General features: G+C 44.1%; 1 protein-coding gene across 2 annotated transcripts; it reads right to left on the bottom strand.

The window, feature by feature from the left end:
• Window positions 1-1,595: 1,595 nt before the first annotated feature.
• On the bottom strand, window positions 1,596-23,384 carry TRIB2 (tribbles pseudokinase 2). Of its 2 annotated transcripts, XM_067294300.1 has the most exons (4): window positions 23,308-23,384; window positions 21,928-22,367; window positions 17,551-17,843; window positions 1,596-3,967 (listed from the first exon to the last, which is right to left on the bottom strand). In XM_067294300.1, exons 2-4 carry the CDS (start codon window positions 22,195-22,197, stop codon window positions 3,499-3,501), a joined length of 1,032 nt encoding a protein of 343 aa, XP_067150401.1. In that variant the 5' UTR covers window positions 22,198-22,367; window positions 23,308-23,384; the 3' UTR covers window positions 1,596-3,498. The 2 variants fall into 2 exon arrangements, with proteins under 2 accessions (XP_067150401.1, XP_013810537.1); XM_013955083.2 differs by lacking the exon at window positions 23,308-23,384 and having other exon boundaries at window positions 21,928-22,422.
• Window positions 23,385-26,132: the final 2,748 nt, after the last annotated feature.

Here is a 26,132-nt window from a genome sequence, read left to right as displayed (position 1 = left end):
TCTTCATTCATTAGGAGAACGTCAGTCCATTCAACAAAACCGGGAGCCAGCTGAACCCAGATGACCGCCTCCGCTCGGCAGGATCCTAAATCTGACTGCAGTTGCTACCAAAAAAGAGGGCCGAGCAGTGTTTAGAAAGCTGCTGAGGGGTTTCCACAGCATGTGGTCCCCTACAAGTACTTCACTAACAGCGCCCATAAAGCAGTAATTAGAAAGAGCCAGAAATGAGCTGCTTGAATCACACATTCCCCCTTCTCAGGCTTCACTTTAGGAACCAGGAAGCTCGGAAAACCCCTTCAGCATTTTATAAAGCAGCTCACTTCAGCTGCCAAAGGATTCCTCCAAAGTCACACCAAGGAAGCTTTTGCCTTGAATATAAAATTCACTGCAAACGAGCAATCATTAGTCAGCCACATTTTTCATATAATTACTGGCAGTGAAAAAGCAAGTATGCAGGTTGCTGTAAAATAAGGTCTAACTGCTTCCACCCAAACAGAACAGAAGCCGTTCACATAAGTTTTAGTGGGGGAGAGGGAAATCCTCTCGGCGCTCCTCCCTCCCCTTCTCTCTATGACTGATTACAATCTGCTTTTTTCTATAAAGCACATTTATTGTGGGAGTTTGATTTGAAAGAGTTTCAAGTAATTTAAACTTTGGCTGCAGGCACACAGATCATTTAAAAACTAATCTTGAAGTGTTTCTACATATTAATGACAATTTTGGTTGGTCTTATAAGTAAGAATTTTAGTTTTCAATCTACCAACAAAAATATTCAACACATGCCAAGAATTAACCTAGGAAAAAAACATGTAGTACAATATTAGCCAGCCTGACAGTAAACCCAGTGCTAGCATTTTTGGTGCAACATTTGGTTATTTTGAAGCGGAGGGGTTGGGGGCTTTTGTTTGTTTAGGGGTGATCATTGGCTGCTATGGCTTTTTTGTGCCACAGAACTGACAAAAGTAGATTGCATCCTGGTTCATACTAAAGTCCCATTCAAATGGTCTTTTTTAACTGGACCAAGGTTAATCTATCTTGACTCATGATGACAGAGCACCTTATTATTCCACACTCTCTTCTAGGTGATCTCACTTGGTGGCTCTATTAATTATTATTCAAGATGAATGACAGTAGCAGACTCCAGCCTTAAACAAGACAGTAAATTAGGAGGTGCTATTTCAGATCCATCTTTTCTGGAGTGGAGGGATTAAATGCAAGATTCACATTTCTCTAGGACTTTGAAAAATGGAAGTACTAGCTTGCTCTGCTTTTGTATCACTTTCCATCAACAGAAGAGCCTGCCATCAACAGAAAGATAGTTCCCACTGCATTTGAATATACTCCATTAAAAAGGAAAATAGGCTTGACAAGTAGCAGTGACACATCAAAAGAAAATAAAACAAAAGCCAGTTTCATTTGTAGAAGATTGTAAAATTTTAGATGAAAAGGCTCACAGCATGACCTTGTAAATGCAAGTCCTAAGCTTTCTTAGCTCACAGGTCTGGCTTGTGAGCAGTACAGAAGATGAATGTTCCTCAAGGAGAAAACTCCTACAGCACCTCAGACCTTCAAAAGAACATTGTTCACAATTGAAATTTAGTTAAATATGCACAATTTTATTTATTGAAGAGATTAGGACAAAAACATTAAACCAAATACATGACAAAGCACCAGAGGCAGTAAAACCCCACCATGCACATCACCAATCTTTCCTCCTATAAGGTACTTAATCAAAAAAAAAAAAAAAAAAAAAAAAAAAAAAAAAAGTCCTTCTTGACACAGCACCATCTTCAGAGTGTAAAAACATTACTCCTTTATATTCTTAGTTACCAAAATAGAACCAAGGCAGGTCAGCTGCAGCTAGCTTTGTCTCTTGATAAAGAACTGTGAAACATCCTCTTGAGAGTGGGACCATAACTTTCCTGCAGGGCAGGCAAATAGCATCCATACGTCAAATGCCAAGTAGCTGTACGCACATGCCACATACTATAATTAAGCACAAATTCAAGTAACATTTACATACTACAGAGTCCACGTGTACCTACCCAAAAAACATGACCACTTCACAAAACGTATACAGGCAGTAATATCAGAACAACTGAGGTACTGGAAACACAAATATTTATGCCAAGAGATTTCAATATCATACAGCAATATAAAAGCAGTAATAAAAACATTTGCCAGTCTAAATCAAATAAAGCTATCTAGAAAAAAAAGCTAAATAAAAAGTTATTTAGGGACAGAAATACCTGAACAGAAAAGAAGTGTGTTAACTACAGCATGTAACATGTCATCCCAAGTCAACCCGTAATTGAAGTACTGGCTTAATACATCACTACTGTGACATTTTCTTCAATAAATAGAATAAGTCTTGACAATACAAAAGGTGCATATTACTGTGTATGTTTCAAGAGGAATATCTGTAATATAAATGTTCAGCTTATTAATACCCTCTTATTTCTTATTCTGGACATAAACAAAAATCAAACCCAAACAATTCTTTTCCCAAGTTGAGAGGAATTCAAAGAAAAAAAAAACCAAACACTCTTCTTCAATAATAAAGAGCCCTCTATTTACACGTGGGCAAGTCAGTTAAAGAAGAGATCGGTTCTCAGATAAAGACATGGTTAAGGGCCTTCTGCCCTCTCTAGTCATATACGTGCAGCACGGCAGATATGGAAGCCAGTATCTCATATCTTTAAAAAAAAAAAATTATATAATTTTCTTCTTTTTTCTATTATAGCAGTAATGCATCTGGAAGTTCGAGTTATAATAGCTTCCTGCAACAAACCATTTGACACAAAACAGAACAGCTTGTTAAATGACAGTTACTTCCCCTTAAGGGAACAAAGCATTAAAATGTCATTTCCTGACAAGAATATTAAGTAGTTTATTTAGAAGAAATGAGTTGAAAATAGCTATCAAGAGACATGAACTGAAATTTTGTTTGTTTTTAGCACCCACTTTTCATGTCCGTCTTTGTGCACCTAATTTTTTTCTTAAATTAATCCCATCAATTATTAGACATCCGATTAAAAAAAATGTTAGCCAATTGTACTTTCCCTGAATAATGGCTGAAGTTAAATATCTAACAGTGCGATGCCAAGATGTGAGTTGAGGCAAAAAAGTGTCTATTTGTTGTGAATTACAACTATTTTTAATGGAACAGAAACAGGAGTGATACAGCTGCACCAAAACTGGCATGTGCAGTCTCCTTGGCTCCAAAAAGGTGAGAAGCTACAATTGCTCCATGCTGCCTTTTTTCCTCCAAATCAATCTAACCTGATAGCAAGCTCCCCCCCACCCCACCCCCAATCTGTCCCCATGCTACATTTGTTATATTAGCTCCTTGTGGAGATTCCTTCTCAATCCAAGGATCTCCAAGTGTCTTTTGCTACCAAGCTAGGCTGATGCAGGATGTGATTTAACACGGTCAGGAAGGGCTCCTTCATGTGTCCATCTCCAGGTCGTGTACCTTCTGAACACCAGTCTTTGTGCTCAGTTAAAGAATGGGTCCAAGTCTTCTTCCATGTTGACATCAGGCACGAGCTGATCTGATACTTCCTTAGCACCATATCCTGAATTCGATACATTAAAATCTGTAGAAAACCATGGATGGTCCAGAATTTCCTGTGAAGTCAGCCTTTCCGATGGCTCCCGACGCAGTATGCTACGTATGAGGCATTTTGCCTTGGGGGATAGAGTTTCTGGAATGTTAAATTGCCCACGACGGATCTTGCTGAAGAGGGAACTAGGCTCAATGTCATGGAAAGGATAGCGTCCAACTAGCATGGTATAAAGCATGACACCTAGACTCCATACGTCCGCTGCTTTGCCAGAGTAGCTGCCATTTGTGTTCAAGATCTCTGGACTCACATAGGCTGGGCATCCATGCTTATCAGAAAGAGAGTCATCATTTCCTCTTAAAATATAAGCATCTTCTAGGCTTTCCAATTTCACTCTAGTCCTGTGGGCAATAGAAAATACAAAGAAACGGGATAAGCGAACATTAGAACACAAATTCCAGGCCACTACAGTTACATGATCATCATAATAAAATCCTACGAAATTCAACAACTGTAGAAGTACCTCAGTTTAAATTCTCACTCATGGCACTTAAGCTATAAATAACTGACATTGCCAGTTAGAGAAATTAAGATGGACATGTAGGGAATAAGCATGGGTATTGCCATGCACACAACTACCAGATTTCAATTACAGTTATGTTCAGTAAGCTCACTAGTAAGGTCTTAAAAGAAAATAAGAGTAATTGCCATATTCATTGGTGCTGCAAAAAAAAAAAAAAAAAAACTGCAAATTTCAGTTCATTTCTCTTTCAATTTTCAACCAATTCTAGAATTCTAATTTGGACAATATATCCAACAGATTTGTTGGGGGGTTTTTTTGTTTTTTTTTGGGGGGTGGGGGAAGGGGTATTTTGGAGGGGGGCTAGGTACTGTTTAACACTTTCTTCAGCATCCACCCCTACAACTTGGGAACTTTAGACTTCAGAATAATTGTGGCACTGATCCTTCCCCTTTCAATATCAGGATTTCATATTGTGTGGGTTATGGCAGCATTTTGCCTGCAGAGGGTAAATAACCATTCTACTGGGAGTCTGTACAGGCTCTCCTGAACAGTAAAAGAATCTAAACAGTTCTTTATTGCCAATGTAGTTTTCAAATGGAGAATTTTCATGTGTTTGGTAAAGTTCATGTGGACATGACTTCCAAAAGAAGATACAAACCTCAAGATTATTCTGTTGGCTGCCCTTTTATGTACGTGTTTAGAACTCATGCCCAAATCCAAGTCTTGCCCTAACTAGAAGAGGCTATTTTGACAACTTCACACTGGTGAACGTTTATTTGCACCTGTAATTCCACCAAGTTCAACAGGAATAAAATTGTCACTCTGATCCTATATGAACCCTCTGACCAGCCAACTTGTTTCTTTATCCCCATACATTCAGAAAGAGCAAGTTTAACAGACCTCCCTAAACAGACTTTTGGGCAAAGGGATATCAGGTGAGCCAAACTGCAAGATTAAAGACAAGTTTATCTACCCAGAGGAATCAGAATAACTCTGCATTGGAACGAATGGAGAGGCTAGCAAAGGGCTTGCAGTGTGCTGACAGAAATGCCTTATCTAGACTGCAAACTTTTTGCCTGCAAAGTGCCGTGAACTTATTGCACTGAAGTAAATGCCTCTGCAACAGAATTTCTTCCCTTATATATAGCAGGCAGGAGAGGAAAAAAAAAAAAAAAACGAAGACACCAAAGTTCCTTGTCATAGAACTGTATTAACATAACCTTTCTTTCCTTTTAACTCTGATTGCAATCACCTGTAACTAGTATTTAAAAATCTGTCCCTTCTAAAGGCGTCCAAAAGGATTACCAATTACCCCTTAGGCTATGTGCCAGAATGGCTGGCTTTAAGAGCAGAATTAGTACAGTGCAACAGAATTTGTCCAGTGCATTTGGATGGAAGAGCGACCTATCAGCAGCACACTTTCCTTTCAAGGCAAACTTTGGGCATTACTGTCCTAGCCCCACCGCCTCATTGGACTACATGGTCACTCTTAGCCCCATGTCATGGCCATATTCTGATACTGCAGACTTTCATAGACAGGGACTGAATTTCAACCCAGAAAGCAGAACTCATGGCTCTCAACTAAAGCACATCATGAAACAGGCATTAAAACAGACAAGGAGAGCCCTGTTTCTTAAATGTTTACTGAAGACAACATTGCTTGGGCTTGAGTTGCAAAAGACAGCTGGACCAGCTTTGGCTTCAGACTTGCTTCCAGGGCAGCTCAGTGCTATCTTCTTTGAACCAACAGAAGAGCATTTTACTCCGTGGAATACTCCAGAGGCAACTGTGCCATAAACTCTCCTAATGACACTTGGACCTTTTCAGCAGCTAGAGACGTTTACTAGCAGAGGTGAAAGCCCCTTTGGCAACATGCCTCGAATCAGGAAGTCATAAATGCAGAATTCGGAATACCTGGCTCCCAAGTACCGTGTGTCCAGGCAGCTCGTTCTCTCATTAAATAGGCCAGTGTTTTCTCCTCCCGTGTGGATGCTGATGGGGTTTGCACAACACACCTGCTTCCTGATTAATTACCCATTGCCAGCTTAACGGCACCTCTCCTGGCAATGGGCAACCACTCGTTAGCACTCAAGCAATACTTTACAGCAGCAATACCTCACACAGGAAGCCAGCTGCAGGGAGAAACTAGCTGCAATTACAAAGATCACAGCAATTTCCGCCTGTCCGCAGCTCGCAGTCCGAATTGAGAGACAGACCAGGGAGAGCCCTTTCGCGATGCTCAGCTTAGCAAGCTTCTTGTACCTGCACAGCACCGAGAGCAGCAAGGAGAAGCGCTCACCGAGGAGTCACCGAGGAGGGCTGAGAACAGCGAGGAGGAAATGAAAGGGAAGGCAGAGACATGAGCTGCGGTTCCATTTGCATCGCCCACCTCAGTTTTTCCACAGAGAAGCATGTGTAGCAATAAACCAGTGAGGCCAGCTACTCAGACTCGCCTGAAGTCACTAAACTGCCAGACAGGAAGGCATCGACTCCCTCAGGCTAGCTAGCAGAAGTGGAACACACACACCGGGAATGGGGAAGAGTATGCTATTTATAAACAACTTACAGGAGGGAATTCACCCCCGCACATGCTCTCTTACCATCGGCGTGTCAACAGCACAGGGAAACGCTGGTTACGCTCCTACCCCCCCCCCCTTTTTTAACGTTTCCAAGAGCTGCCGCAGAATTTAAAGAGAGAAACAGTTCACCGAGAAGCTTTTATATTACAGAAAATTATTTGAATGCCGCTCCTTCATCAGCTGCGGCCAAATGAAGCAACCAGGTTTTCCATCCTGCTGAGTTGACAGGGCTTGAGGAAACAAAAGGTCCCAAACGAAACAAAAGACACAACCTTCAGCCCCCAAACCCTCAGCCCCCAGCACCTTTTTGTAGGAGGTGAGAGCAAGGAAAGGCCCCTCCTGGGGCAGGGTCCTGCCCCCGTGCAGGTGTGGTTGCTGGACCTGCCGCCCAAAGCAGACGCATTTCCCCTCTCTCCAGCGCCCACCTGCCAGGCACGCAGCACGCATGCTACGGCCTTTTCCTCACGCTTACCACCGCTAACAACTCAGGCATCTGACTTGGTTTTCTAACATCGGGCTGCTCTGCGGCAACGCAGGTTTTCGGCGATGAGCAGGAGCGAGGAGAGTGGCCCTGTCGTACGGCCGCTCGCCCGCTTCGGCGGAGCCGACGCGCAGAAGCAGCGAACGAAGGCCCCACTCGGACTTCCCCGCTGTCCTCTCCGCGACCAAGCGCCGGCGCGTGGGGGAGACTCGTTCTAGTCTACCTTCTCCTAAGTGACAGATGGCTTTAAATACCTCAGTTTTACATACAGACTACAATCCGCCCCTTGAACACTGTTTTCAGTGTAATATGCCACTGTAAACTGTACATCTCTGCCTTTATTTTATTTATTTATTTTACGCTGTTTTTCAGGCAATCCGAAAGGAGCAGCCTGGCTCAGGAGCTGCTATTTCCCTGTGTGCAGCTCCTCATCTCTGCAAGAAACAGCTATCCCTGGCTTCCAGCTCCGGCTGGCCTTCCTTTCCTCCACATTTCAAGCATTGCTTAAAAGAGCTCTGTTTTCAGTACGTCTGGGGAGAACTTTGGGTTTTTGGTTGTTTGTTTGTTTTTGGTGGGGGGGGGCAGGAAAGAGGGAGGCCTAAACACACACACACACACACACACACACACACACCCCCTGGAAGAAAAGCAATCTCTACACCCCCTCCCTTGCAAGGAAGCATTGAAGTTTAATTGTCAAGGGGGTCAAGGGGGGGGGGGAGCCACCCAAAACCAACAACAACAAACAGACCTTCGAAATTTCAAGCAACCTCTGAAAATACAGAACCTCTGCAGCAAAGGGTGGGAAGTGCATCCAGTTGCAGAGTAAACAGACAACCCTAAATTCGGCACTTGGCAGGCAAGGGACAGACTCAAAATCAAACACTGAAACGCGAAATCACAATCAGCTTTGAAATGCTTCCCATCACAAAGCAGAAAAAAGACAAACAAAAATCTTTTTTTTTTTAAGTCACATTTCTAAAAACCTCTGATTCTCTACATAAATGAACTCCCATCAGTCAACTGAAGGACCTCTACAAGAGAAAAAAGTTTTCCAAAAGCATCAGCATTTCAGTTCTACCATTCAAATGGTTGCAACAAAATTAATCCCTAAAGTTCAAATGTAAGCTGCTGCCAAAGCCGGATGAGAATCACTTTGTACACATACTGCAGCGCAACAAAGACTTTTGTCAAGGCTTACGTAATTACAGTACATAATTTCAAGTTTTAATGCAGACACTGAATAAGCACTTGGAAAAAGAGCATTATGCATCTATCAGATCATTGATAAAACACTGCATTAGTCTAATGCACAAAAAAAAAAAATACAACCCTGAATCATGGCTATTTAAAAAGGGGAAGCTATTCTGCCTATGAATGCTTTCCCATTACTGGTGAATGAAACCACAGAAGTGCAATCAGAGGGCAGCAGCAGCACTCAGACGGGAAATGCGTCTTTGTCCCCATAGAAACCGTCAGGGAAACCCATGAAAAACAATACGACTCTGAATTTCTTATCAATATGCCATTCATTACTTGACTGCATTCAGACTTTGCTCTTCAGTAATGTAACAAAACCTAATCAATTAAATGTCTTCTGGAAGATTCTTCAGTGCAATCTCCTGAGTTAGCAGCACCCGTTTCTGGCAGACAGCTTTCTTGCACATCCTACACTTTTTTCGGAGTGATTCACTTTATTCCTCCCTGCTGGGCTTCGGGGTTACTGGCAAATTACTGCACTGCCTTTTACCACAGAAGGCAGGGCCCCAGGAACCCTGCCTTCACACTCCAGCTCCACTCTTATTCTCCAAAAGCAAACACAGTTTCCATACCTGAATCAGTGGAATTACTCAGAGGGCACTAAACTCACTCTTACCATGAGGCAGGGAAAGGGGGGGGGGGGGAAGAAAAGAAAAACTGGAACATTTAAAGCAGAAATACTGACTGAAGCTCTCAGTGTTTCAGAAGAAAACATCTCCACTGCTCTGAATAAACAGTCAGTAGTAAAGGAGCCCAAGCTTGAAATAAAGCAGTTGCTTCGTGTCTGTCCCCAAAGCTATCTGTACAAAAAATAACACCTGAACTACAGCTGAGCTGCTGTTACTGTTTTAGGAACACTTTAACTGCAGACTGGACTAGAGATCCAGCATCCTCCCTCCGGCAGGGGCCACATCAGCTGCTCCAGGAGAAGATGAAAGGAGCCATCCTGCACCAGGCACGACAGGTACACTATTCACTTGCTGCTCAGGCGGTGTCCAAACAGGATGATCCGGATTTACAGATTTTATATTGCAGCCCCATATCTCCAGAGACCAGAAAATAACTTTCATTGTCATCCAAATTGCCATTTTATTGACATGACTGCAGACAAATATAAAATGGCAGCTTCTAAAGGGAAGAGGTGCCTCACAGCATTCCCCTCTAAGTTAGACCACACATAAATATGAAGGCACCCAAGCAGTGTTATCTCATATTTCAGCATTGTACTGACTGAGGACATGATAAGCCTTTCCCTAGGTGGAGGAACTCAAGCCATCAGCAAGAACTGTTACTACCCAAGAGATCAGGGATTGCTCCTGTGCGGCTAATAACTTACAGGTCATTTAATCAAGGTCAGTAACTAGCACCCCTCATAACGGCGAGACAAGCATGAATGCAATTACGCCATCAGACCGACAAGGAAGGGAAAAACAAAAACAAAAGGGAAGCTCAACACCGGAGACAATCCTCTTTTGCTCATCGATTATTTTACCTTTGGGAATCTCTCCTCAATAATGCAGAAGTATGCTGCCTTCACGGAGACAGTGAAATGGGGAAGTCTGCTAACGAAATCCTGCACAGATGATTTGTTGCTTGGTGCAAAGGTTCATCCTGAACTCAGAACTCCCCTATCTCCTCCAGGGGCAGGGAGGCACGGGAAGATCAGAGAGGAAATGTTGTGCCATCAATTTAAATCCTGCTCCTTTCACTGTAAGATCCCTTCCAATGCGTAACAGCACACAGCCTGGGAGTTCACCGCACAACAGCCTACGCAACTTCAGAGAAAAACCTGCACAAAGGCTGCCAGACAAACAGCCTCTTGCATAATAAAACAGGCTCAAGGATATGTTTCAAAAGGCGACTGGGACTTTCAGGCAGCAAAGGTTCACAGGATGAACCTTGCTCCTAAGGGAAGATTCCCTCACTGTTACTTCCGTGGAATGAGGAAGCCTGTAAAAATTATATATCCCCACCCTTCCTCAGAAGGGATCCTGCCAGCACCCTAATGCCTTCCCCTGCGCCCTCCTCCTGGCATGACCCAGGAGCCTAGGGCCTTTAACTTGCTTTGAGTTGGCACTTTTCTACGGACTTCCACTAAAAAACGCACCAAGAAAAAAAATACACTTCATACACCCCAGGTAGGGCTGGGACCCCAAAGACCTCAGCCTTACAACATTTGAGCAGGATTGCCGGGAACAGCCCATCCTGCATGCCACGTACTTAATTTCCTCCATGCCTTCATTGCTTAACGACACAGCATGTTCCAAAAAATGGGTGTGCGCGTGGTGTGGGGGGAGGGCGAGGACTATCAAATCCAGCAAAGACCCTTTCACTGAGGGTCTCGGTTACAATACTGTGAGAAGCCCATTATTTGATAAGCATCAGGCTCACAGACGCTACTTCACCTCACTTTTATCTTTCTAGATCACATTAAAAGTCACAGTTTTAAAAGGCTCTACTATCAGCCTGTGTTCACCATGCTCTCTAGATCTTTTCATATGATGCATGGTAAAGCTCCACAGGGAAAGGAGGCTAAAATTTGATTTTGTTAACATAACTGCATACAGCAGGAAAAAAAAATCCCAAAGCCCTACATTTTCCGAGTCTGGTGCTAGGTTACAACTACCAAGCAAGCAGCCTGCGGTTGGTGCTCAGCACCTCTAAGATAAAAGGAGGCCCCTTATTTCACAACCCAATTTAGAAACCTTTGGCTTAGATGCCTATAACCTGTCTCCAAGCAATAAACATCTACTAAAAAGCAGGTGCTTAAGACTAAGTATGCCCCAGGTTGGCTCCTGTTTACAGACTCTCCTTCTTTCCTTTCCCTCCCAAGCCTGAAGTAATCTCACAGTGTGATAATGAGGACAATTAAAAGAAAAGGCAGCAGAGAGAGAAGTTCACCATGACTATTTGTTGCAGCTGCTACTCATGCTAGCTGGGTTTGCTCCCCCCCCCCTCCTGGTTCCCCAGCTCAGAATTAAGTAGACTTTCTCAGTCTCAGCTCAAAAATAAACATGGAATATTTTTGCACCAACTCTACAGAGGACATTTTTAAGTCTTCAAAAAGACCAACTGTTGAACTCCTAGTGCAAGATGTCTTGCGAGACATCTACTTCCAGGGGTTGCAGAGTACCCACCTTCTCAGGGATCAAATCTGTGATGGGCATCTCATGACAGGCATCTGAACATGCCAATCACACCTGCCCAACACATAACGTACAGCATTCAGAGGCACCTTTCCAAAAGTCATACAAGAGTCCAGAAAGCGAGCATGCAGTCCACAGGGAGAGAAAAATGGGACAACCACCACAAAAAGAGCCTGCCAGAAAGCTGGCGACTGTAAGAACGTGACCGGCTCCAATTCAAACAAAGTGCTGAGCAGTCGTCAGAAATGCAGCATTCATTTGGGCGTTTGCCTACAAAAACCACCTCTGCACGCTGCAAGGGAGCCCAGTGGGCGAGTGCCCGGCCCAGGCAGGCCAGCAGGACACTGCCTACAGAGATGATCTGCAGCGACAGCAGCTCAGTGTAAAGCCTCAAACTATGAGCCAAATGCCAAAAGACAGCAGGGTCCAAGGGCAGAACCTGCTGGAAACTCCAGACACCCTCAAACGGCTCCTCCCACTCATGGTGTTCCTGAAAGACCTAGACCTGACTTCAGGTCTGTTTGGAGCTCCTGGGGCCAGCTCACCACCTGCCAACCTCTTTCATGACCTTAGGCACAGCACTTAACCTCCATGACTACATATGCCCTCGGGAGGGGATTTAAGCACTTCACAGGGATGGCGTGATGCTCAACATCTGCAGCTAGCCTCCCAGGCTCCACTGGGAAGGGGACTGCATCCATAACAAACAGAATGCATTACTCCCTGGAACGCTGCGATCAAAAAGCAGGCTTAGAAACCAAATCACATGAAGGCAAAAGGGAGCCTGAGCCTTTCTGCAGAAAACAGTTGTGTAACTGTTTCATCTTCTATCTGATGTCTGACATCAGAGGTTTGCTGCCTGGAAAGAAACTCCCCTTCCTCCCCATACTCTAGTAAAATACAAAATAATAATAATTTCTGGATTTAAGTCTAATCTATGCTTAGACTGTCCACTATTAAAGTGATGCTATTTGATGCTGTGGCATCTTTCCTCTCCATTCAGGGTCACGGGGAATGACAAATCAAATGACTGGCTTTGTTCATCTTTTTGTATTTTAAGAGTAGTCCTGTTTTATTTAACTTCCTTTCACTTTTAGGACTCTCCTTCTAGGATTTGGGGAATAGGGAAAGCATTAACTTATCTGCCTGTTCTCTACTGAATCTAAAGTAAAGCAGCAAGTTCTAACACCATGGGAAAAGTCAGCTGACTGTTACACAATTTGACAAATGCACAGGGGAGAAAACCTACTACTAACTAAACGAAGAGAAAATGTCCACTTGGAAACAGGTCGGTATATGTGTTCTGTATTTTTTGTGGGATCAGGTTTGTATCACCAGGATTCTAAACAACATAACTAGGTCATTTTAAAGCATCATCCACTCAAAGCTGAGAAATTCTAGAGGAAGAAAAGAAAAGAAAGAAAAAAAAACATTCAAAGAGCATCAAATAAATATGTCAGGCTAACACAGGTTTTCTAAATTAGTGGATTGCACTGGCTGTACTCCCCTGGCGCAGAGCAAAAAGTGTCAAATTATATTTATTTTTATTGACTCCCACCTGCCTACTATTTCTCATATTTACTCAAAGAATAAGGGAGAATTACAATATCTAAGATACCAAAATTATTTTAATTTTCCCTTCAACAAGTATGATGAATTTACAAGGTCTTTAAGCTTCGAATACTACGACAGCTAATATTTTAATATAATTAAAGGCTTAAAAATGCACTAAAGAAATTAATAATTCCCTGACAGCAGAAATGTGCTTGTATTAAAGAAAACCACTGGAACAAGCAACACAGAAATGCTTGATTTAATTCTGAGATCTTGGAGGTGGCTCTTTCTCAGAGCATCTGCTATATATCAGACTGATGAACTGCTTTATTAGTAACACTGTGCAGTGCTATTTTTAGCACAACCCAAAAAGCCCTGCCCATTCTGCAACATCATTATGGGACACCAGCTAGGAGAAGGGCACAGTTGCTCTGCCCAAGGGCCTATTATGAGGACATACTGTACAAGGAAAACTGTAAATACCATATGACAAGAACACAGTAAAAACAACCAAAACCAAGAGCCCCACAACCATGAACAACAACACTGACCTGGCTCAATATCCAGGCCAAAAAAAGTGACATGCACTGGTACAGAAAACATGCAAAAGCTAGTGTTTTAACCTAGCCATCTCCAATGTTTTGGATTCCATTTTATTTAGAAGTTTAAGGACCAATCCTTTAAATATTCAAGAACCTTACAGGTCCCTTAAAAAGTCTGGTGAGACCCAGCATGGCAATTAAGTGTTGTTTTCCATATTCTCAGTAGTCTGAAAGTCACTGCCCTCATTTACTGGTGGTGCTGCCTGCTAACTCAGTCTCACAAGACATTTCCTGCCATGCTTTAACATCTTAGAAGTTCTGCTTCATCAGGATCAGGTGCAGGTTTAAGAAGCTTAACTTTGAAATTTCACTACTAAAGCACTGGCTATTTCACCTGTGGTTTACAAATGGAAAAAAGCCACAAAACCCTTCACAAACACAGCTATCCAACTTTATATAAAACAAAAGGAAAGGAAAACCATTAAAAACCTAAGGCGCTTGGCAACATCATACATCTATTTCATGTAATGCAGTTTACAGTATCTTCAAAATTTCTGCAGTTCAGGATTACAGGAAGCTAAAGTACCTTAAAGCACAGATGGATTTTTTTGTTTCCACACTGTGAAATTTTGGATTGGGGGCTCATTTCATTTTAAGCACTCATGTGTTTACATACATGCAATAGTAAGATATAACACACCACCACAGTTTAGCTTTGATTTTGCATAGCAAGAGAATGTCATTAGTAAGATTAGGACCCCTACAAAGTGCTCAGCACCACCAGTCTCCAACATGATTTTTTTTAATCACCTTCGTACTTCCTGGTTCATTACAGACGAAGGCACTGCAATTTGCCACACCTAAAATAGCATACGTTCTTAGCAGTGACATTAGTAAGAGCAAGAGCACTCATGACACTGCTAGATCAAGATCTTGAATCTCTATAAATTCCAGCTGTAGTTTAGATAACAGGAACAAGGTAAAAAAGAGCTCCCATAGTGTATGTACCTGTCTAAAATTCCAGGAGCCGTGACTTCATAACAGGCTACCAGGATATCATCAGGGTCACAGGAAGGAATATGGACTAAGATACGCTTTAACTGATTTTTCTTTTTTTAAACAAATGGAACTGCTTTCATCTATCTTTTACATTCTCTCTGGCTCCTGCAGTCAGTGGTGCAGCTCTCAGCTAAGGGCAGACAAATTCAAAAAAAAAAAAAAAAAAAAGTTTTCCATTATGTGCTGCCTGCATGCTAGATTTCCAGTCTTTTCTGCTAGCAAGATAAAACTGGGGTAGTCTTCAAAAAGAGAAAGTTTCAAAGAAGTGTGTACTAAAGGTGAACTGCAAAAAAAAAAAAAAAAAGACTTGAAGAAGCAGTTAGGAGAACTCCTGGGAAAGAGCTCCACTGAAGAACAGGAGACAAACAGCAGCAGAGTTCACACACATTTCTCAAAACACCATTTTCACCTCTTTTCTTCCTCCGTGGTTCATTACAGGTATCAAAGAGCAATACAGCTTGCAAGATCCGGATCACAGGCGTCGGTGCAGACTGCCAGTTTTGGAAGCGCGGCTGGCTCAGCAGGCGGGCGCCGCCAGCCCGAGCAGCACAGCAAGCTCGGAGGGGTGTGCAGCAATGCACAAACACCTCCGTGAACCCGGAAGCACCGGGAAGGATTTGCAGCATAAACACTGCAGCAGATTGAAAGTGATGACTGATTACTGTCCGATGAGCTGAGCACACGAAAGAGAGACAGTCACTGCTTGGTTCTTCTATTTCCATCTTGCGCTGGTTCAGTTCAAGTGCATCACCATTTACTTATCAGAGAAGTGATTACAATACCTTCCTACTTACAGATCAACATCACCTCCAGAAGCAAACCACATTATGACTATCTTAAAAATAACCAGCGAATCATATTTGACCTTTAAGGTGTAGTATTTTATAATTAGAAGCACTGTTCAAAAGTGAGTAACTGTGTGATTTTGCAGGCTACAGTTAATGTTAAAAACATCCATAAAAGTAAACAGTGCTGCTATGGTACCTACCACTCTTCTTGGGTGGCTAAAGGCTGTTGGTCTTGTGATGCACTCAGCACTCGGTACACGCCAGGGTGGGAGTTCAAAAGTAGCCGGTGTGGGCCTACGTCTCTGCTCATTACAGTGCTCTAAACTCACGCTGACTTCACTTACAGCAGAAAGTTAGGGTGATCCCTAGTGCTTTTTCAAGTCCTGCCCTTCATATAAAACCACCAAAGTTTACATATATCCCCATGAAAAATGCATTTTGATGTGTAGCAATTAGGACATTATCAGCTACAATAGAAAACAATCTCTCCCTCAGCTATTTTGTACAAGTTTCTTCGTCATCCACACAGAAGGTGCTATTATGGTGTTTAATTATTAAACTCTGAGTAAAAGTTGTGAAAGTTCAGTTTGCATATTTCTGCTTTTCATTTCTCTCTGAATGGAGATTTAACTAGTTTCATTTTTGGCTTTTTTATTTGAAGAGGAGGAAAAGACAGTCATATATATTGGGACTGTGGTAGAAAAATAGGAAATAGCTATTTGCCTGGTAGAGAATTGTGTGAATTGAATTAAGAAGCGAAAAGATTGTCTTTTATTTTACACTTTGAAAGGAGATTGAAAGGAGAAGGTCATTTTGCAAAATTGAACTTTGAACAAAATTTAAACAGACAACATTTCAGACGGGCTAGATGGCTGTCATTTTTATTATAAGGTCAGAAATTTCCCTTTAATGACTGAATTGTGTATTAGTTTTTTGTATTCTCAGGGACGCAAATACAATTCTTGTATTCTCATGGATTTACTGAGCCTCTAGACAACTGATGTACCTCTGCTGTTGCTTATAGCTTCCCCAAAGAGCCCCAAAACAGAATTAAAATGCATCGGTTATTTTTAAATGAAGCTCTCCAGAACATCAATTTCACCCTGTAGCAGTTTAAACAAGGTTTCGGACAATTTATAGAATTGAACTAAAAGGGAAAAAACAGCTCCCCATCCTTCATCAAGCCATGAAGAAGCAAAAAGGCAGGCTATGCCTCCGTTTCAGGTTTTTTCTGAAGGTCATCTTCCAGTTTAATCCCTCTGTGGAAGCCTGACACTACTCTGGCAGTGTTCATTACTCTGGTGCTGTATGTGGAAGTTGCAAGCGAATACATGGTGTAATATAATTAATGACAACTGGTAACCACAAGGACAGAGATGTGAAGTTTCCAGAGCTTCAACAGTACAGTTATGGCTCAGCATCAGGGACAGCACCTCAATAGCTTACATAGAGCATCCAGTGTTACTCCTTTCCCTGTCCTCCCAAAATCATTTACCACCAATGACTGAAAGAGGTGTGCATGTGGGGAGGAAATGGGGAAGAAAAAAAAAGGGGGGGGGGTAGTTCTCCAAGTACCACAACAGCTCTCTGATACTAAAAACAGGCTACCCACACAGCACTGCAGTTTCTAGCCCTATTATGATTACTGCCACATAACACATTTAGAACCAACCTCCAGATCCTTCCAGCTCCCTCCTTCTTTAAACATCAGCTGTATTTATGTTAACAGAGCTCTTACACCAGAAACCTATGCAGAAGTGGTCTCCTCTCCAGGAGGCATAGCCTCATTAGGAATGAGGTGCTCCTCTGAGTGAAGATGCAGAACCCAGGCATTGATGCAAACTGTACTCTATGCTTACTTTATTCCAAAGCCTAAGCCAGAAGATAAAACAGCACATCCATCCCATGATCCAGGTGTAGAAGAGGGTAAGGAAAGTGAAAAAGCCTTGGGTACCACAAACTCACAGGGAGCGGTATGGTGACAGAGAAGGACACAGTGTACTGTAACCCTGAATCTGATACCCCCACTTGTGAAGCAAGGGAGACTCTTACCTTTCTTCATCCTTGAAAATAAACTTTCGCAGCTTGAGATCTCGCAGTACCAGTCCACCATCATGGCAGTGTGCAACAGCAGAAGCTATTTGATAGAAGAGTTTGGCTGCCTCCTCCTCTTTGAGCTTCTTGCAGGTACGAACAAACGAATGCATGTCCCCATAGCTCCTTTCAAAGAACACATACGCTTTTGTCTCCCCAAGAATTATTTCAGTAATTTGGTTGATATTTTTATGTGCAGGCAGACAAAAACATGGTGCTAATAATTCCTGGTAGCAGCCAATATCAAACACCTGCAGGAACAATGACAGTGAAGCCAGGGTTAGCGACATGAGGAACATCCATGCTATGATAAACCTAACTCTGTTAACAGAACCATCTCTAAGCACGCCTTATGCTGTTCCTGAAGCTGTACTGATGCAAACAGGATGTCAAAAGCTCATGGCACTAAAGACAAGACAAAACAGACTATACAACCCCACACAGAAGACATGGATAACCCAGGCAGGGAAGGCTAGTCTTCAAGACTCGTAGCTAACACTTTACTAACTTGCATTTTCAGTAGTACCTAACAGCTGATCAAATTTAGAATGCAATCTGAATTAAGATTAAGAGACCAGTGACACACAGAAGCAGATAACAGTCCTCAGAAGGAAACTTGTTTATCTTCTATTTTAAGGAAATCCAAATAAACTCACAGAGAATATGGCCAGTAGCTTTCTACTGAGAGAAGCGGTCAAATTAAATACACCCTGACCCACAAATCTCTCCCTCTGTTATTAACTCATTGAAACTTTAAGTACTTTCAGGTTTAAAATACACTTTGTCACCATTCATATTTACTTCCTGCATTTCTCTCATCTCTGACAGACAGTAAAGTCGGTTTCACTTTCAAAGTCTGGGTTTACAATGGCTGTTTATGAGCTCAGAGGACAGGCGGGGAAATCTCCCTGCCTGCTGGAGCGCCGGCTAGCTGCCTTCAAAAGGCCAAGACAAAACCACTCCGAACTCTTGGCATTTCAATCGAGTGCTCCATTAAAAGCCAAGTGTCCCTTTAATAGTGAGTATGTTATCACTGATCTTATGAATGAGCTGTAAGAATTAAAAAGGCTGCTGGGAAACCCAAATATAAAAAGTTACTATAATCTAGTGATGACGAATGAATCGGTATTTGAGTCAATTGAGAAATGCCCACATTCGAAGAAGAAAGACTTCATTGAGAATAACAGAAGTCAGTGTGCTGAAAGGGAATATAAGCAAAGTATTGATAGGAGTGATTTTTACTTTAATTATACCTGCTCCAGATGTACTACAAAGCAAGGGATTAGCATTTCCACCAGCATAAAAATTCTATTAATATATAACATACTCTTGTGTGTATTGTTACTTTGGTAAAAAGAATTTAAGGTAGCCATGCCTCACTCTAGGAAACAATTGACATAAAAATGAAGAACTGGTACAGGTCTTAAGCCAAATGGTTTAAACTGCAATTGTGTTTGGTTTGGGGTTTTTTTGGTTTGTTTTTTTGTTTTTTTGTTTTTTTTACATTTTCTATTCTAGTATTTGTATTATAGTACTGCGTATTTGTATCCTCTCCAAGAAGCAATCTTCCTTGCTTTCTCTGAAGCTTTAAAAAGCTTTCAAAACTGAAAGTGCATGACATGGTTCAATCAAAATTTACCTGAAGCTCCAAAACGTGAGTCATTTAATGCTTCAGAGCACAATCCTAACAAACTCCCTCCCCAGAAAAGGACCCAAACACCAAGAAATTGCGGCATCCGATTTCTCCCTGTCCCTTTCACTTCTTTCACACCTCTTTCCACCCCACCCCCTACCTGTGCTGCTATACTCCAGCACTGGCAAAAACAACCTTAAAGGCAGACTGCCAACCCAATCCAACACATTTTGCAAGGGGTAGATTAGCACGGAGGCATTCTGGTGACATGGTGAACCACAGAAGCGGAGCTGGGGTGGGGAGGGGGTGTTGCTGCAATCCCTAGCGTGCAATTCATTCCAGAGAAAAATTCATTGACATTTGGATCTCAAAACTCATAACTACTGCATTGTAAGTGAATGTTTCTTCGACAAAGCAGCTGCTATAAAATAAAATTTAAGAAGGAACATTCACGTAGCTCAAATCCTCATCCGAAAAAAAACATTTCCAGAATTTTAACTGGATTATCCTGATATAAATTAGTTACATTCTGTGCTTTTCAGACTGTGTTAAGTAAGTAGGTCTGATATGTATCAGCAACTAGGTTTAAAAGGGGGGAGATGGGAAGTACTATCATATTGCTACAGTCTCAAATACCTTTTAAAAAGGGTTTCTTTGTGTCCCAGTGTTTAAGGTCCCTGGCCTCAATTCAGCAAATGTCCAATAAGCTGCAGTTCGATTTAGTTCTTGCTAGGAATTGGAAGTGAGATGTTACCATTGTTTGGATGCCACAGAGCCTTGAAGCAAATAACAGCATCTGTACAGGCAGCGGGTGCAGCCAAATGAATCTTGAGAATCATCAGCATGTGTCTGTTATCCAAACCAATGTTTGTGCAAGCAATCTCTAAGAGCATCTTCAATAAGATACCAGATAGCAGGTCTCTTAGCCGGAAGGCTACTTGACAAATAGTAGTTATGATACCACAGGCATTTTAAAGCCTGCATTAAATTAAGATGAGTTTAGGACTGACAACTGCGTGTTCATGAACTAGCAATTCAAGCTAAGATTGTATTTTTGAAGCTCAGCTAGAAGCAGTGCCTCATGCGTATGGAAAAACTGATATAATTCAAACATCAGGATCAGTTTAAAAACATACAGCTTAAAGGGAGGAAAAAAAATAAAAGTCCACTCTCTGTGAACTGCACTTATGCTGCTCATACTGTTATCAAAACAGTACCCTAATCCTGCAAATCAAAGGGGAAACAAAGAAGAGCCTAGTCCCCAAGTTTCTACTTGCTATGCAAGTTTACCTATAATTTCATGCAGAGCAGCAGCTTTGTGGGATCTGTTTGTTTCATGAAAAGATGCCAATGTCCTAGAGTGCAGCACTGTACTACTGCAACGAGCAGGGCTTTCATTCTAGAAATTCTCATGTTCTGTTTCAGTTTAGTAACAAAGCATTCACTTCAGCATGCAATATCAGTCCTTTGCAAAGTCAGGAGCCCTTTTTTTCCCCCAAATAATCACACAAAGTCCTAGGCTGCCTCAACATCAGGTTTTATAACTCAATCAGAGAGTATATTTAAATCGCCCTCTGAACTCAAATCTTTATAAATAGCAAATGGGAGGAATTAATTTTAACTTCCCCACTACTCGCTAGTCCATAACTTGTTATGAATTAAGTACAGAAGTATGAAACAGTCAGCAATACTATCATTAATCCCCGGAACGTGAATATTTTAATATGTCTACTTTTCAATTTACAGACAGTAAGTTCAACACCAGAAATTTGCCCAAGATAGCTAAATGGCACAATTCCATTTTTTGAGAACAATAAAAGCACTGAAGCATGTGTTGCAAGGTTGCAATCTGCTACGTAGTTATAAAAACTACTACTGGGTACTGCTTCAGTTTGTTGGGATAAGTCTAGCTCGCTACAGACAATGAGAATTGCAATTTAGGAACAAAGGAAAATATTCCCTCAGCCCGAAAAAACATCCCTCGACAGAGGGGCACACGTGTGGGTTTCTTTTTCCCCACAGCTCACCTTTGAATAGTAGGAGCAAATGGGAGGAGGCACTGAAAAGCAGGCAGGCTACAAAGAGTGGGATAGCTATTTTGTCTGCTCTTCTGAAAAACGTAGGTGTGCAGGTTTTAGTCTTGCTCAATTGTACAATGGGGGAGGATGCTGTTTGCAAACAACCTCCACAGTGAGGGAGCTCAGGCTGCTTAATTCTTTGTGCATTTTTTCAAATCACTTTGAAGACAAAGCTGATGGCAGCCTCTCCCTTCTGCATCAACCCCTTCCTTACCCCAACTCACAAAGAACAAGGGGCGCGACAATAAAGGACGCCAGCAGGTCCCAACACCTTAGAAATAGCTGGGGATTCCCTACTCCATTTTGAAAAGTGAGAGTGGGGAAGATGAGGTTTCCTCAGAATCTAAACTCACATTAAGACCCACTTAAAGGACAGTTCTTTCCAGAACAATATCCCTTGGGTGAGAGGCAGAACTGGCTCCAGGCCACCGTTATAACGTGGCCATTGTCTGGAGAGAGGGAAAAGTTACAGGATGCGCCTTTAATTTCTTCCTTGCTGCCTTTTGTTTTTAAACTGTTTAATAATTGAACTACACAGTCCTACTCGGCCCTCCCGTAAGACACAGGAAATCAATAGGCTACAGCACGCTAATACGATTTAATAAGAACGAGGAGACGTTTTACCTTGCAAACCAGCTCCTCGCCACTGTGCAGATGTATGGCTCGGAAAACGTGGTCTCCCTCGAGAGGCTCCAACAATAAGTATTTCCCGATGCAAGAAACGCAATGCGACAAGTTCGGAGTCTCCGGCGGGCTCGGAGAGCCTAGATTCGGGCTAAAACTCTGGCTTGGCTCGATGGACCGTATGGACGAGAGCTCTTCAAAATCCTGGGTTTTATTCCGAGGTCTCCCATATCGTGCTATCGTGATAGGGGTTGACCTTTGTATGTTCATGAGTATGGAGAAGACCAACCGAAACGCCGCGCCAAACCCCTGGGGTCAGAGCAGTCCCCGGCCGTCCAGCTGCGGCTGCCTTTGTGTGGCTGCGGGGGGCGGCGCGGGCGGGAGCGCGGCAGCGGAACGGCGAGCGGCGGCGGCCGCCGGACCAGCCTCAGCGCCGCGTCCTGGGCACAGGGAGAGAAGCTTTCAGCGCCGGCGCCTTTTGTCTCGCGCAGGGCCGGAGCGGCGGCCGGGCGCGCGGGGGCGGCGCGGAGCGGAGCGGCGCGGCGGCACTCGGCGGAGCGCGGCGCGGCGCGGAGCGGAACGCGGCGGCCGGGCCTCGGCGCCCGCCGCTCCCGCGGGGCGCGCAACGCGAGCGCAAACAAAAGGTTAGGTAACGCGCTGCGCACGGGAGGGGAGCGTCCTTCCTCTCTCCCCGCTACGGCAAGGCAGAGCGGCGCTGCCGCCGCCGGGCTGTAGATGGCGCGTGAGCCCCGCCGCAGGGAGCGAGGGCTACCCGAAAATGCCCCACGAAATGACGAGGGAGCATTTAACTTGGAGCGGTCAGCGCCAGCGCCGACAAAAGAGCGCACGGCGCGGCCGCGAAGCGCTCGCGGCAAAGCCGCGGCTCGCCCCGCGCGGCTGTCGCCCCGAGGGGCAGAGCGGCAACAACCGCACGCACACACACGCGCGCAAAAAGAATGGTAAAATGCAAATCAGCGTGCGCACCAACGCGCACGGGCGAAAAGAAATTGTCGCCGCGGCTGCTTCAGTCAAACAAAAAGTGCAACCAAGGACAAGGAAAGATCAATGCTTTCGCGTTGCCGTTGCACGGCGGGATTTTTGTTTGGGGTCTTTTTGTTTCCTTCGCGGCGTTTTAATGTAGTTCACACACAAAGAAGAGAAAGCAAATACTGCGGGGGGGGGGGGTTCTTACTGCAGGGTCTCGAGGTGCAAGAAGCGAAAGGCAGCGGAGGGGGAATAAATTGCAATCGCTTAAAAAAAAATGCAGGGAGCAGATTTTCCCCCCCTCGGGGGTCGGGCGAGGGGGAAGGAAAAGGATGGCCGCGCCGCTGCCCTTCAGCAAGGCACCGTCTCCCCCACCGTGTATTAATAGCTACTTACGTGGCGGGGACGCTGGCTGCCTCCGTGCCTGCCTGCCCAGTGCCGGCCGCCGCACGCCCGCACGGTGCCCAGCGCGCAGGCTGACTGCCCCGGCGCCGCCGCCCGCCGCCCGCCCCGGCCCGGCCCGGCCCGGCCCCGCCGCCGCCGCCGCGCCCCGCCCCGCCCCGGCCGCCGCGCCCCGCCCCGGCCGCCGCGCCCCGCCCCAGCCCCGGCCCCGGCCCCGGCCCCGGGCCCGCCGCCGCCGCCGCCGCCGCCGCGGTGGGGGTAAACGAGGTGAGGCGGCCCCCCCGCCCGCCCGCGGGGGGCTGGCCGCTGGGGGGAACCTGGCCCTCGGGGGTGGGTCATTAATTAGTTCTTTTTAACAGATCTCAGTTAAAACAAAAAAAGCTCCTAAAACAAAAGGCCAGCCCCCTCCCCGGGGCACGGATGCTGGGTGCGTTGCATGTGATGGCATGGGAGTTCAAGCAGGGTGTGCTTTTTTCTTTCTTTCTTTTTTCCTTTTTTTTTCTTTCCCTCAATGAAGAAATCAGTTTTTTTCCGGGCAACGTGGGTCTCCGTGTATTTACTGGAGCAGCAGCAGTTGCTTCCCGGTGCAATCAGGTGGGAGGACTTCTTCCCACACCAGGCCTGCCTTAATCCGCCCCAAACTTTAAACGGTGCTGGGGGGAGAAGGAAAGCATCATCCCTTTTGCCCTGCACAGAGAAAGCCATAAATGAGGTCTGCCTGTCCCTGCCCAGCACCACTGGGGTCTGTTTCCTTTTCTTTTTTCACACACCCCCTTTTCTTTTAATAATAGGAATTTGGATGGATAGTTTAATGAGCAGTTTCCTTGTCTTGGTGTTTGCTCCCTTGAGTGTGGCTGGGTGTCAGTTTTGGATCCCTTTAAAGCAAAAAGAAAAAAAGCACAGAGAGAACAAGGAGAGCAGGGCTCTGTCACATGGAGCTGCAGCCTGCCTGAGCAGGGGGAAGCCTTCTGCAAGGCAGGGCAATGCCAAGGGCCTGGCCACGTCCTGGCTTCCCTTTTCCCAGCTCAGTACAAGGCAGAAGCAGGAAGGGGAGGTGGGTTATTTTGGGGGTGCAGCAACTTTTTGAGGGTGAGGACCTGTGGTTTTGGATGAAGCTTATTTTTCAGGGATGGGGAGAAAAGAGTCCTTAACCTGCTAATGAAATGAACCTGATAGAGAAGACCATCCTGGAGGAAACCTCTTTGGAGTAGAGAAAATGCCTCTGAACAGGGTTCCAAAGATGCAGCAGGGATTCCTGCATCAAGGGTTGGTCTCAGCTGGATCATCCTCAGAATTGGTGTGGCAAGGGCTGTTGCCCTCCCCTAGTGACGTTGCACTCACCTCTTTGCTCTTCCTCCGTGCTAGGAGCTGTCCATGCCCAGAATACCGTTCTAAGAAAAATACCACTCAGAAGGGATTGTCTTGACCTTCGGTTAAGCTTAACATGGAACAGATGAGCCTCTGGCAACCGAGACTACTGAGATTTGGGCCCAGTGAATATCCATTAGGTAGTGGGGAAGGATGAACCAAAGATCTGCAGCAATCTGTAGGATGACCTGCAGACCCAGTTTTTGCTATCGGCCATAAAATGGAAAGGTGCCTTCCTCCCATTCCTCAGCCTTTCCCATCACCTCTGAATACCCTGTATTACTTCAATACCATTTTTAGAAATGGGATGAGCAGTGCCGGATACTGAATCATTGCAAATAAGGACAAGCCATAAAGTTATGCAATACATTCTCCAGTCTCACATCCTGTGATCCAAATCAAACATTCTTTTCTTAGTAGATGGCTTTTTACACAATTTCTCCCTCCCTCTCCTCCTGCATACTCCTTCTGACTATGACACAGCATGAGAGACCCGGGCTCTTGCACCAACCTCTGCTCTCTGGACCAGTGTGTTCTGTTTAACTTTCTGAGTCACCCAGGATTAGCTGGAGCCACAGTACCTAGAAACTCTGAAAAGGCTGTAAAGGGCCTCCAAGCACAACACAAAAGGAGAAAGGGGTGAAAAATCTACTTCATTCTAAGCCTCTAGCTGGAAATTCCTGATTTTTAATAGAATCTGAAGAAGAGATTCAGGATGGAATGGGGTATGCTCTAAGTTCACATCTAGACATTGCCAGAAGGATGAATATTCAGTTTTGGAAAGAAAAGTCATGAAGATAATTTCAGTTTTTGGATTTAATTCTACCTAGGAGGTATGGAGGGATCCAACTAATGTGACTAGGCCCAACACATGTACCTGTCTGTGGGATGAATTTGGCTCTTCCAGTATATTTTAATAATTGTGCCTTCTGTTTCTGTGGCATCTTTCCTCAAACCTAACACTTCATAAACATTGCTTCTGCTCTCAGACATGTCAATGAAAAAACTACCATTTCAGTCCAATGTTAAAGGAATAAGCTCTGAATGAACAAATCTTTATATGCCTCATTGAGACATTAGGTGTGGATAATCCTGTGTCTATTTTTATTGGTGCAAGTCTGTGTCAGTCAGCTGAAATTGTAGAGTAAGGTCAGCATATAACATGTGAGATATGAAGAGGAATCAGGTCCTAAAAGTCAGATAAAAGTCTGAAGACCAAGTCAGCAGTAAAGTTTTCTCTAACTGCTGCCTGCTTTGCATAACTGTGGTGTTTATGTAGGAGGCATAACCAGATGAGAAGAGATGCTTGGCTAGCTAGAGGAGAAATGCACTGGCCAGAATATCTGGGTTAAAAAGGCGCAGTGGGCTGGTCTAAGCCTAAATGTCAGACTCGCAGCACTTGAAGACTCTTGTCTTAAAGGAACTCTCTTGACAGTGTCAAGAATTGTTTC

Source organism: Apteryx mantelli, chromosome 3, assembly GCF_036417845.1.
Source record: "Apteryx mantelli isolate bAptMan1 chromosome 3, bAptMan1.hap1, whole genome shotgun sequence".
Lineage (NCBI taxonomy): Eukaryota > Metazoa > Chordata > Aves > Apterygiformes > Apterygidae > Apteryx > Apteryx mantelli.
Note: the sequence above shows the minus strand (reverse complement) of the source record. Positions and strands in the feature narration are given on the sequence as shown.

Bases quoted from the DNA above. Each gene is read 5' to 3' on its own strand.
- TRIB2 (XM_067294300.1), bottom strand. From the start codon at position 22,197: ATGAACATACAAAGGTCAACCCCTATCACGATAGCACGATATGGGAGA. The intron at 17,844-21,927 runs GTAAAACGTCTC...TTGTTCCTGCAG, and splicing joins GCGAGGAGCTGGTTTGCAAG to GTGTTTGATATTGGCTGCTA. The intron at 3,968-17,550 runs GTAAGAGTCTCC...TATTGCCCACAG, and splicing joins ATTTTCAAGGATGAAGAAAG to GACTAGAGTGAAATTGGAAA.